The 14,069-nt window shown below is 36.3% G+C and overlaps 1 protein-coding gene across 1 annotated transcript; it reads left to right on the top strand.

The window, feature by feature from the left end:
* Positions 1 to 2,211: 2,211 nt before the first annotated feature.
* SPATA45 (spermatogenesis associated 45) lies at positions 2,212 to 13,118 on the top strand. The gene is made up of 3 exons (XM_031937342.1): positions 2,212 to 2,242; positions 9,248 to 9,535; positions 13,015 to 13,118. The coding sequence occupies exons 1-3, from the start codon at positions 2,227 to 2,229 to the stop codon at positions 13,032 to 13,034; spliced, it is 324 nt and encodes a 107-aa protein (XP_031793202.1). The 5' UTR covers positions 2,212 to 2,226; the 3' UTR covers positions 13,035 to 13,118.
* The last annotated feature ends 951 nt before the right edge of the window (positions 13,119 to 14,069 follow it).

Raw genomic sequence — 14,069 nt, 5'->3', positions numbered from 1 at the left:
TCTGGCCAGAACAGAAAACAATTGCTATTTACTCTCATTTTAAGGCATTAATACTAAACAATGAGCAATATGAGCTGATGGACTGGGCCTATTATTGGTCATTCAGTGAAAACTGAATGATTTGGGTTTAAAAGTATAGTCAGTTCCATTTAAAATATAAAGGGCTTTTTTAAAAGCTTGTTTTTAGAGCTATCTTTCAAGAGATCAAAAGTGAAAATTGCGTAGGACAAAAGTAAATTGTCCCAGATTTAAAAAAAAATAAAGAGGAAGAGAAGAAGAGGAAGAGGAAAAAAAGGAAAAGAGAAGAAAAAGGAGAAGAAGCTATGAGAAGATAACTGTGAAGCACAGATAGAAGAAATATATATGGCAAGGTTTAGCTTTGGAAGTCCTTCTCTCTGGCAGGGGTCCTCAAACTTTTTAAAGAGGGGGCCAGTTCACTGTCCCTCAGACTGTTGGAGGGCCGGACTACAGTAAAAACAAAAACTTTGTTTTGTGGGCCTTTAAATAAAGAAACTTCATAGACCTGGGTGAGGGGGATAATCGTCCTCAGCTGCTGCATCTGGCCCTCGGGCCATCGTTTGAGGACCCTTGGATCTGATGTTATGCAGAACTATTGTTGCTGTGGTGGTTGGTGGTGATGATGAGAGGACCTGATGTGCTCTCTCCTCCAGAGTCATCAGAAACTAATAACAAGACAAAGGTCAAGAGACTATTGATGGATTCTGGGAAGAGTTTGGTACTCCCCCCTCCAGCCCTCCAAACAGAGGGCAAGAAAGCAGATGGCACCACATAGTCACTGAAGAATCAAAGTTGGAATAGCCAATTTACCAGCATATAGAATATTACCAACCATGCTTTGCCATAGGAAGTGAGAGGCATTCTATAGAGCATAATCATAGCTGCCATTCCTGGTTCTAAGAAACCCCAGGGAAGCTTTGGAAGGACGGCTTCCAGCCATATGTGATTCTGGATCCAATGGACTGAATATATGGAGTTAGTGTGAGTGAAGAGTTGAGAATGACCCTGAGGTGATGAACCTGGGAGAATTGAGGTGCTTTTCATAGTTTAATAGTTTCAGGGAAGGAAAGTGATTCCTGCTTTGAACATGTTGAGTTTGAGATGCCAATAAACTATTCAGTGTGAAATAATGTGTGATAAGGGCTCTGGAGAGAGAATGGGGCTTTATAGATTTGGGATTATTTTACTAGCTAGATAGCACAGTGGCTAAAGTACTGGTGCTAGAGTCAAGAAAACAAGTTTGAATCCTGCTTGCTGTGTGATGTTGGGCAAGGCACCTTACCTCTCCCAGCTTCAGTTTTCTTCTCTCTAAAATGGAGATAATAATAGCATTCTTATGAAGATCAAATGACGTAATACTTTAAAAAATCTTTATAAACTTTAAAGTTATAGAAAGACTAGCTACAATTATTATACTTACAGGAACTGATGAGATCACAAAGCAGTATAATATATAGAGAGAAGATAAATGGGTCCAGAAAAGAGCCTTGGACACCCCACAGTTGGCTCCTGACCTGAATAAATCCAGAAAAAAAGACTAAAGAGAAGAATAAGGAAAGAAAGCAGTGTTCACAAAAGCTAGATAGGAGAGAGTATCCAAGAGAAGATCAATACAGACTAAGGTTTACAAAGAAATCAAGAAAGATAGGGATTGAGAAAGGGTCAGGAGATTTGGCAATTAAAAGGCTACTGGTAACTTTAGCAGGTTCAGCTGAGTGATGTGGGCAGAAATCATAGATCAGATGATTTAGATTTAGGGCTTAATCCATTTTATGTCATAGACCTCTTTGGCAGGTTGCTAGGGCCAATGGACTCTTTTCATAATGATGTTTTTAAATGTCTAAAATAAAATATTTAAGGATTCCGATATGACATGCAGATTGATTGAAATGAGTGTAGAATCAAAGGTCCAAGCTTCCAAAAATATCAATTTATTAAACAATGCATGTCATAATAGATCGGATCCAGGTTTCCTCAATTTGACCCTGAACCCCAAATATAAGGGAAAACAAATTTTTATGTATCAAGAGAAAATAATGAACAAGATACCATTATTATGTAATCTGATTTCTAGTTGGGGGAATATACTAGGGACTTTCTAAGTTTGAAGAGAGAGAATAGGTGCAATTTCTTGAAATCAGAAAAAGAGGTGTCTCAAGTATCTGTGTCCAATCAAAGGAACAAGGAAATAGTAACTAATTGATCAATATGGGATCATTTTCAGGTAAGATAAATGAGTTGCTCAAGATGTGTAATTGTGAGAAAACACCTTGCATCAATCTTTGGATCTGATTGGGTTTCTGGTCAGTATAACTTCAGTCCTTAGTTAAAGGGTTTCTAAACAATTGGTAAGGGTGGTCCAGTTTCCCAGCCACACAGGATTAGGTTCAAAAAATGCAATAAAGTTTTCTCACAACTCCCATAATTGAATAAAATTTTCCTCACAAGGTAGAAATTGGACTAGACCCATAATTTAATAAATAGATAAGGAACTGAGCTAGATCCAGAATTGAAACACAAGATGATTCACTCAATTCCCACATTAAAGGAAACAAATTATTTTGAGATAGGAATTACAAAAATGTTTTTGAAATTAACCCATTAGCCCATAATTCTAGGCTAACAATGCTTGGTTTAAAAGAAAGAGAGAGGAGCAGAAGTGGGATAGGTTCTTTGGACAGAACAGCCGAGCCTGCATAGTAGGAACCCTATTAGACATTGCTCCTACTACACTGGCTATGCTAATCCTTCTTCCTTTTGAGAGGCTGTGCTCAGGTATGGCATGCAGTTCTATTTCCAGCTCTGAACAAACATGAATTTCTGCTCTCTCATTTTTTCTCACCAGGGCCCCAAATCCTTTTTTGTTTATTCATCATTCTCTTTGGAGTCTTCAGTTGGCACCAGCCCCTTAGTGATGGTGGTTCCCAGTAAAAGTGTAGGTGGGCAATTTTCTTTCTATGTCCAGGTGCAATCCAAATAATCTACATGGGTCTTGTTGGTGTTATTATGTATTAGTATTGCTTAGTACTTTCCAACATGAACTCTTCATTATGTACATTCCAGTCTTATATCTCTTATTAATTTCTTACTCCTTTATTATTTTCCTCTATCTTCCCATCTATCAAAATCTTACCCATCCTTTAAGGCATAACTCAAGACACCTTCCTTGACCTTTGCCATCCATAGTAATTTCTCTTTTGTATTATTGATTTGAAACTTACTATGTATTTCATTTTTCTATCAGTTAACTTTTCACTTTGTGCTTGCCTCTCAAATTAAAAATTAGTTGAAGGTAGACAGCATATCAGTCTGGTGCTGGAATTCAAAATACAATAAATAACTTCTCATTTGCCTGATTTAACTTGGGCTCATACTGATAATTTCCAAAATATTAGGCAAAAGATGTTGAACATTCACATACCTGATGGTGTTAGTGCTACTCAAGTCTCAACTTTAGCTCTGATTCTGGAAAAAAAAAAATAGCACAGAACCAACTGTTTCAAAACATTTATTTAAGCTGGTTCTGAACCACCAAGGTTCAGGCAAGCCATTCAGCTTGCCTACAGAGTGAAAGAAGGAAATGTTTCTAGTTGGAAAACCAACTGGAATATGACAGTCAAATTTTATAATACAGAAATACAATTTACATTTTTACTAGCAAGTAGAAAGAAACATAATTCATTAAAACATATTCCAAGAAAACAACATTGATGGGGAAATCTGTTAGGCAGCCTAAATCAGGTTTTTTTTTTTAAATCCAACAATAAATGTTTTCCTGCGCATATCTTTTGATCCAGCAATATCACTTCTACATCTATATCCCAAAAAGATCATAAAAAACGGAAAAGGTTCCATATGTACAAAAATATTTATAGCAGCTCTTTTTTTTCTGGCAGCAAATAACTGGAAATTGGGAGGATGTCCATCAGTTGAGAATGGCTGAACAAGTTGTGTTATAGGAATGTAATGAAATACTATTGTGTTATGAGAAATGGTGAATATGCAGATTTTGAAAAAGCCTGGTAAGACTTACATGAACTGATGCTGAGTGAAGTGAGAAAAATCAGGAGAACACTGTACACAGCAATAGCACCATTATGGAAAAATTAACTATGATAGACTTAGCTTTTCTCAGCAATACGATGATCCAAGACAATTCCAAAAGACTTATAATGGAAAAATGTTATCCACATCCAGAGAAAGAACTATGGAATCAGAGTGTTGATCAAAGCATACTATTTCCACTTTTTTTTCCTTTCTCATGATTTTTCTCTTTTGTTCTGATTCTTTTATAACATGACTAATAAGGAAATACATTTAATATTTGCACATGTATAACCTATATCAGATTGCTGTATTGGGGAGGGAGGGAAAGAGGGAAAATTTTATAATTCAAAATCTTATAAACGTGAATGTTGGAAAGTATCTTAACATATAATTGGAAAAGATAAAATACAATTATGTGGGGTAAAGAAATAAATGTTTTCCCAGCACAGCAATTGCCATGGAAAACTATTACCAAATAAGTGGGTCAATTGTGAAATCAGCCAAGCCCTTATCATCAGTTGCTAAGCAACAATATAATTTTTTTTTTCCTCCCCCTTTAACTGCTGTGTTTCTTCAGACCTCAGGCCTTTGGGATTTCTTAATCACAAGAGATACATACCTCTTTCAGCCTCTCAATATATTCACATTCAAACAAACAAAAAAAAAAAGCGCCACTTAACAATCCTCAGCTGAGATTCTTCTGCTGTGTCCAAAGTTTAGGTAATGTACCATTTTATATTTCCAAAAGTGTTTTTTATATTTTTGTTGTACATCTGTGATTTCTTCAATATGAAGACTTTCCTCCACAAACATTGTACTTATATATCATATAGTCTTAGAGAGCTTCTGGTACACTGAGAATTTGAATGATATTTATGCAAATATATCAGAAGATGGGCTTAAACCCTGACCTTCATGATACCAAAATGAGTTCTCTAAACCACTCCATTTTGACTTAAAAAACCCCTAAAATTTCTGAAAAAGACTCAAACCAACTATTTTAAGAAAAGTATATATCTGAATCATTGTACATATCAAGAATCAAATTATTTCTCCCCTCATTAGTCCCTTCACCAAGAAGTATGAGAGCTGGAAATAAAAGGAAATAGAAGAAAAATTTTGTCTAAAATCTAATCAAAATAATGAGATTAAAGTTAAGAATTTAAAAGAGTTAAGGTTAGAACAAAACAGTGGATTTTGTGTAATTTATTACAGCCACTTAATTTTTTCAGCTAAGGTAATGGAATCACAGAATGTGAAGTAAATAATCTACCTAAATTCACACAGGTATTAAAAGACAGAGCCAGGATTTCAAACCCAAGTCCTTCAATTCCAAATCCAAATATTTTTCTACAGCATAATGATGCTTTGCATTTCTTGGGGATTTTAAAAAATTCCATACTCTTCCTATTTCTAGTTAGCATTACTAATTGATAGTTAAAAATAATTATTTCCTACATGTGTATATTTCATAATACATATCTATATCAAACTTTCTATATCTATATTTATCTATATATATATGTACACATGTATATGTATATCTATGCTGAATTTGTTATGTGTGAACTTGTTCCACTCGCCCCAATAGAATGTAACATCCTGTCTCATGTTTGTATTTATATCCCTAGTATCTGGCACAACACTTGGCCTATAGTGATTGATTCCAGACCAATTTAAAAACAAATTTTGGGCACACAATCCCTGACAATGAATTCTATTGGTTTTCCAAATTAGCTGAATGAACACATTGTATATGGTCACCTCAGAGAGGAAGAAAGTTTTGTGTGTCTTCTTTTTATATATTATGTATATGCAGATGACTCAGATTATATTGTAAATATTCATCCACAGTTTCTCTACTGAGCTTCAGTCTGGTACCCTCTGTTATCTATTGGATATTCCAAAGTAATGTCCTAAAGGCATCTCAAATTCATTATATCCAAAACGAAATTCATATATCCTAATAATCTATAACCTAGGCATGTCTGCATCTTTATAATGCAGGAATGATTTAATTAAACGTAATTCCAAATTTAAGAAACAAACCTGGATTTGAAATTTAGGGAAAGCTTACTAACTTTAAGTTAAGATTTTTGGAACTCTAGGAAGGACCTGCTGTTTCCCAAATATTATTCCCAGCAGCATCTAGGTAATGCTTTATATTCAATTAGAATTTCCTTCCTTCCTTCCTTCCTTCCTTCCTTCCTTCCTTCCTTCCTTCCTTCCTTCCTTCCTTCCTTCCTTCCTTCCTTCCTTCCTTCCTTCCTTCCTTCCTTCCTTCCTTCCCTCCCTCCCTTTTTCCCTCCTTCCCTCCTTCCTTCCCTCCCTCCCTTTTTCCCTCCTTCCCTCCTTTTTTCCCTTCCTCTCTCTTTCCCTCCCTCCTTTTTTTTCTCTTAAAGCATAGTAAGACTTATCAAAAGGTAAAGGTCTCTAGAAGATTTGATACTTTATATGCTTTTGATCTTTTATACTTTAGAATCAGTTTCATATATTTTTCCTGCTGGCAAATTTTGATGGAGGGAGAAAAAAAATAAGGGTATTAAATGTCACTTAAGGAAAAGGACAAAGGTAAGAAAAATAGTGAAGAATGGAAAGTTTACAAGTCCAAAGACAAACCTTATTAAGCAATTTTTGCCTAAGGCTCTTATCACAAAGTTACTTTACTAAGAGCAATCCTTAATGATCTTGCCTGTATAGTCTGTACTCTTAATCTAATGGGTAAATGTTGCCAATTAATACTTTCTAACCGTTCACAAATACTATATATTAAGTTCAGATCTTTTTGCAACAAAATTCTGAAAGTCTATAAATTCATCGAATAGCTATTAATTTTTTTTGTTCAGGATTATGCTTAACTTTGGTAGGTATGAAAATTTTGACTTCAACCTTAGTTCTTTTGTTCTTTGATATATAGTGTTCTAAGACCGAAGTCTTTTAACACAGCCACTGCTAGATCTTGTGTAATTCTAATTGTGGTCCTATCATATTTGATTTTTTTTTTTTGCTTATAATATTTTCTCCTTTATCTGTTTTTTTTTTTTCTTTCAGAATTTAGCTATGATGTTTCTGTAGTTTGTTTTTTTTTTTTTTTATGGGATCTCTTTCAGTATTCACTGGAAATTTTTTCTATTTCTACTTTTCCCTCTTGTTCTAACACTTGAGGACAATTTTCTTTAATTATTTCCTGTATTGTATCAGGATTCTTTTGATAATTGCTTTCAGGTAGTTCATTTATTATGTTTTCTCTTCTAGGTCTGTCTTCCAGATCTGTTGTTTTTCTTATGAGATGTCTCACATTCTCTTCTATTTCATTACTTCTTAGTCTCATATAACTTCCTTGGCATCCCCTTGCCCAATTCTAGTTTTCATGGAGTCATTTTCTTGCTTGAGATTCTGGATCTTCTTTTCCAGATTTGGTTGACTCTCTTGTTATCGTCTTTTTCCTCAATCTCTATCAATCTCTTTTGAAAGTCTTTTTTTGATTTCTTCTATGAATTTTTTTTGAGTAACATTTGACGTTAGACTTTGGGGTAGGAGAAACATTTTTTTTTTTTTTTTTTTTGGTTACTTCAGTATCTTCCTCTGAAGAAGAACTTTAGGCTTCTCTATGGGGTTGATGCCTCTAGCCTCAGGTTCTCCTTGAATTCTCTCCTCTGGCCTGGAACCCCAAACCAAGAACTGCCACCCTCCTGTAAGTGCCCACAGCCCTTAGCATCTCTCTACCACTGATTCTGCACTCACTTGTGTGTGCTGGTTCCTTCCCCCAGGGCCAAGTTTTCTGCAGCACAGCACAGCAGAGATTTCCCCAATCTTTCCTTTGCTCAGATGCCAAGTCCCCACACTCTCAGGGAAGTGAAAATTCCTGTGGCTGGGGCCGAGGTTACCTCTGCACCCAGCTAGCTCCAGGGCTTGTAGCCAGTGAAACCAGCCAGGAGGTGTTTATACTTCAGAGGGGCCAAACTGCGGTCCTGCTATCTTCAGGTCTCTTCCAGGAGGACCACTGTTCTGTCTTAATACCTATTTGTTTTTAACTACTGCTCTATGTTCACCCTAAGACACTCAGTTTTTTCTTGTTTGTGGGGAAATCTGGAGAGTTTGGATTATTCTGACCTACTCTACCAAATTCCAGAATCTTCTGTTCCATTAATTTTAAAGGTAAAGTAAGTAAATAATGCATTTATATAAGTTACTGTTGAATTGACTTTATTTATGGAGGAAAAAAACCACAGCAATAATGATACAAGTTGAATCACAGATAAACTTGAAAATTTAACTTTTTGTATCTAGGTGATTCTGGTCCCGAGAATGTCCGAGGCAACTGAAATTCAAAAGATCCAGGTTAAAATCTAAGATGTTGTAAATATGTAGTTATGATATTAAAGGTAGTATTATTAAAAGCCTCAGCACTTTTAGTCCTTTGTGGTGTGGTGGCTGTTGTATTTTAGACTTCTTGTTTTTCCTTTTCACTGTCTCCTGATTTTGTAGAGAGAAAAATGATTAAAGCAAATTCTCAAAGCTTCCCCTCTGCTTTTAACTGTATGATTTTCAACATAGCCCCTAAGTCTAATCAAAGGACAGAGGAAAAGCCATGGCAGTAGAGTTGGGGAGACTCCAGGGAAAGACGGTATGTTCAGAGGACTAGGACTGGGTAGCCCTCCATGTTTCTGCTTTTTGAAGAACATTACCCCATTCCCCCCAGCAAAATAAAAGGAAACAACAAAAACAACATAAAAAAAAAATAGAAAACTATTGAAACAGACATTTTGTTTTTGTTTAATCGTTTTAGACTCTTCAAGACCCTGTTTGAATTTTTCTTGGCAAAAACATTAGAATGATTTGCTGTTTCCTTCCCAGCCTCATTTTATAGATGAGGAAACTGGGACAAACAGGATTAAGTAACTTGACTAGGGTCACACAGCTGGTGAGTGTCAGAGGCCAGATTTGAGCTCAGGAAGATGAGTATTCCTGATTCAGAGGTCAGCCCTCCTCTGTACACTGTGCCCCCTGGCTGTTTAGAGAGTATTGATTCTTAATTATATAAAAATACCTTTATTTGGACTTTAAAAGGGAAGAGTGACAGCAGGAACTCCTGTTTCCTGTGAGTAACTTCTCTTTCCATTGTTTGCTATGAAATAGGCATTTTATGGTAACCTCATAGAATATCATTTTCTCTCCACAGCTATCATCATTGAGTCTTCGGAGACCTCGCAACAATTAAATACAATGTCTGTTACATCTGAAGTGAGTAAGGATCTACTGGACTTGAATGAACAAAGGGATAGTCGATGCATGGTGGAATATAGTAATTATATGGACTGGCTGAGACACCAGAGAAGACATTTTTTACAGAATCAACATTTGGCTACTTTAGAAATGAAACAGATTGCTCATTCTGACACTGGCAGAAGCTCATGGGCAAATCCAGCCCACCCTGTTCACGCTCAGAGGAGACATTTCCCACAGAGAAGTAAGTAACTGTAACTGGATTCTCAAAGACAGTTGAAAGCTATCTAGCAGAGATAATTGGGTAACAAAACAGAAAATAGGAAAGATTATCTGCATGTGAAGGAGGTGGAGAGAATATCTACATAGGAAAGAGACAGACATTAGATATTAGGTAACTAAATGATATTGTCTCAATTCTCTATCTTAAAATTTCCAAGGTAGTAGATAATTATTGAAGAATAACAGAATTGTAGAACTGGCAAGATATTGATAATGTTCTGAAAAATTATTCTATAGCTTCCACTTGAAGATACTCTAGTGGTAGGAAATTCAATGACTGCCTAGCCAATTCGTTCCATCTGGGGCCATTTAAAAAAAAAAAAAAATTCCTTCTATTGAATCAAAAATCTGCCTGTGATTTCCAACTATTTAATTTTCATTCTTCCACCTGGGGTCATAGAGTTGGAGCATAGAGCTGGAAATTACTCCAGAGGCCATTTAGTTAGTCCAAGCCCCTCTGTTGTGGAGATGAAAAAACTGAGGACAGTTCCTAAAGTCATCACATAGGTAGTAAGCAAGTATCAGAAGAAGAGTTTAAATGAAAGTTGCCTAAAAATCCGGGACAACTCTGTAAATATTTGAAGGCATGAGTCATGTATGTGGCCCTCCTCTGTGTTGCATCCGCAAGAGACAATACTACCCCAGGCTCAAGAATGTGAATCTGTAGGTCCCCATTCCTAAAACTCTTATCTCACAGGCTCTCCCATTTGTGAGTCCATCTTTAATAGCTAGCAAGTAAACACAATGAGCTCAAAGCAAAGAGATTTAAATGATAGTTTATAGCATTAGACATAAACTATCTTTTACCCATGGGACATATTCTTCCACAAAAACAGAATCCATGAGAAAAGTGGAGACACCCCTTCTTAGGGGTTGGATTTTCTTACCTGTTGGCTCATGACTTGACCATTGTAGTGCTAGCAAACAAACTTTTTACAGGTCACAATGAGCATAACCAGCCTTCAGCTAGCCTATGGCAACTGACCCTTCCATTTCAATGCTTTGTAACCTTTCTGATTCTAGATTAAGGGACTTCACACTTTGCTACCACAGATACATAGCAACAGGAAGTTTTCTTTCTTGATTTAATACCAAAGATTATATCTTTGTTTGGGGATTGAGATGGGGGAGGAGGAAAGCTACAAGACATGAAATTAGAGAGCTGGACTAGATGACTTTTATTGTCTCTTTCACTGCTAAGTTTTTATGATTTTATGTGATTTCCTCCCCCAATTACATTCAATATAACAGGGTGTAAAAAGCACTGTATTTGGAACCAAAGGACTTAGGTTCAGATTCTGACCTCAATATTGGTATGATCTTGAACAAATTGCTTAAACTCTATGTTCTCTCATTGGTAAAATTAAGAGCTTGGATGGGATAACCTCTAAGGTACTTTCTAGTTCTAAATCTAACACATCTTTATCTCTGCCATCTCTCCAGATTATTTTATTTCTTGGCTGCATTTCTTTCAGGAGAGAGTTTAAATCCAGTCTGCCTACAGTTTAATTGGTGAAGGTCTTTTGGCCTAAGCTCTAAAAAAACTTTTCTGGTCCACAAGTCATGTAATCAGGAAAAAAAAGACCCAATTTTGTAAATACTTCCTACTGTTTCCTACTATGCTTTTCCCAAGCTTCTGTCTAGTTCCAAATCAATGGTCTTTTGACAAGATACCAATAAACTGATTATATGACGTTCACTAAATATTACATGGAGATGATTAATCCACAGCAGAAAGGAAGTAACATTAAAATTTTTTTTTTTAAAAGTAATCAAAGGCGGGGCAGCTAGGTGGTGCAGTGGACAGAGCACCAGCCCTGAAGTCAGGAGGATCTGAGTTCAAATCTGGCCTCAGACACTTAACACTTCCTGGTTGTGTGACCCTGGGCAAGTCACTTAACCCCAATTGCCTCAGCAAAAATAATAATAATAATAATAATAAAGGCACATATCTAGAAGCCTATATACCCTAGGTGTTCAAACACTTTTCCTTTTATCCTGTTGTTTCTGGGATTCAAAGTAAGAACGGTAATAAAGAGGCAGGATGCTCTAGTGGAAAGCATAGTCTTAAAATAGGAAAAACTGTAATGCCAGAGAAACTGAGTCAAGATAGAGATTAGAGGTTTTTAATATTTTATTAGAGGGAGAGTTTGGACTGGCTAAACCATCATAGCCAGCTGGTAGATGGGCCTCTTGTCTCAAAGCATCCAACCAACAAGGGAGGAATTCCAGAGATTCTTATTGAGCTCCAGTGATCAGGGAAACAAAGGCAAGGGGTAGAGCACTGGTGAGCAGGAAGTTCCAGGAAAGGACCATCAATTCAGTTCTGACAGGTTAGGGATAAAGGAGCAAAGATCATTAATTCTGATAAGTTGGGAAGAGGCTTGGACAGTCTGGTTGGGATGGTCCCATCTAGGTATTTGAGATAAGCCGTCTGGGATTTTATGACTCTTGGAATGCAAGTGGTCTGGGCTCCCAGCCCTAATTATCTCAATCCTAATAGCCAGGAAAGGGGATTGCCCCCAGGGGGACTGAGGCAAAACAATTCAGGGAAACTGAAGCAGAACAAAACCTGGATTCCGGATCAATCTTCAGACATTTACTATCAGTCAGAAAGCAAGCATTTATTAAGTGCCTATTGTGAACCAGGCATTGGGCTAACTAATCTTATTCTGGGAATACAATGAAAGAAAAAAGACAAAGTTTCTGCTCTTAATGATGTTTTTATAATGGGGGAGATAACATACAAACAAAGAAAATATGCAAGATAAATTGGAGATGATCAAGGGAGTCAAATGCATGAGGGACAGTGAAGACAAATGACCAGATTGAGAATGGTATGTCTTAATGCAGCCAAGTGTCAGTGTATATCACAGAATACAAAGGTGAGGTTTAAAGAGAAGATGGACAAGGTTGGAAGGACAAGGTTATAAAAAGATTTTTAAAAGTCATCAAGAGGACTTTATATTGATTCTGGAAGCAATAGAGAACCACTAGGATTCATTGAATAGAGGGAATGGTATGGTTAAACTTTTGCTTTGGAAATGATCAGACATGTAGAAGTATCTCAAAAACCTAAGGAGAAAAGAATGTCAAGGAGGAATAGGTGATTGTGTAAAAGGCTACAGAAAGGACAAGATAAATAATGATAAATTAGAATATGGAAGTTGTTGTTTTGTCATGCTAATAGATTACCCTATCTCTTTTGTGACCAACCATATGAGCTTATAAAGTAAACTTAGATATATATTTAGTTCAAACACATGAAAAATGGGATTTTCAAAATCAATAAAAATATTATAGGTTTTATTCAAGAGATTATAAATATATTTTATATGCATCTATACACATAGAGATCTTTATGTATTTGCATATAATAGAAATCTACTCACTTATATTCTTGTAAATCATTTAAAAACGTGTTTTTTTTTTCTCTTTCAGATAATACCATATTTGGATAAAGACCATGACCAAATACCTTTTGCTTTGAACATTTGGCATGTTTGAAAATAAACAAAAATACACTAGTGTGTACTTCACTTGAATCCAATGTTATAACTTTAATTTTTTTCAACTTTTTTTAACTCTACCTGAACTATGCAATATAATTTAGGAAATAAAGTTATTAAATTAGAAGTTATTCCACCAAAAATTTCAATATGGTTTAAACCATACTTTAATTTTCACTCCCTATTTTCAGATGAAAGTTTTATGGGGAAGTGAAGGAACCAAAGATGTGTCAGTTCAAATACCAATCCAATCCAATTAACACTTTTTATGCATCTACTATTGCCCAGGCTTTGTGCCACGTGCTAGGGATACAATTAATAAAAGATAGTCTCTGCCCTCAAGGAGTTTACAATCTAAAGGAAAAGACAACTCACAAAAAGAAAGGGGAAAGTACTGGTGGTAGTGCTGGTTGGTGGGGGTATGGTGGAGTGTGTGTGTGTGTATATGTGTGTGTTTGTGTGTCTGTCTGTCTATCTAAGGATGAGGAGGAAGAGGAAGAAGAGGAAGAATGGCACATCAAAAGGCATCTTGTTCCATGAAAATGAAGTCAGGTAGAGAAAGAGCAGCAACAGAGTAAGACAATTCCAGTTTCTACCTTCTAAAGGAAGGTATTGGAAAGGGTTTGGTGGTTGTTCATCCTTTATTCTCAAAGAGAATCAATGACAATCAGGAACATGATTGTGAATTAGATTTGAGGAAGAGCTGCCCACAGTTGTCATCTTGCTCTCTCCACCAGGGTCATTGGATTTCAGTGGCAAGACCAAGGAGGTGACAGCAGTGGTTGACCTTGGTCTTTCTAAATTAAGGTCTTTTCCAGGTCTCAGTTTGTATGAAGCCACATTCAATGACTAAGAGCTGGGTAAGAATTTAGACAAAAGATGACTCAGTTTGCCCTCCCAAAGCTATCAGTCTGGAAGGGGAAAACCCGCTAGGTTCTGTTCGGTTCTGGTCAGAACAGAAAACAGCTGCTGTTTATGATGGGATTC

Source organism: Sarcophilus harrisii, chromosome 4 (assembly GCF_902635505.1).
Source record: "Sarcophilus harrisii chromosome 4, mSarHar1.11, whole genome shotgun sequence".
In the NCBI taxonomy this organism is placed as follows: domain Eukaryota; kingdom Metazoa; phylum Chordata; class Mammalia; order Dasyuromorphia; family Dasyuridae; genus Sarcophilus; species Sarcophilus harrisii.
This window is presented reverse-complemented; position numbering and strand designations above follow the sequence as displayed.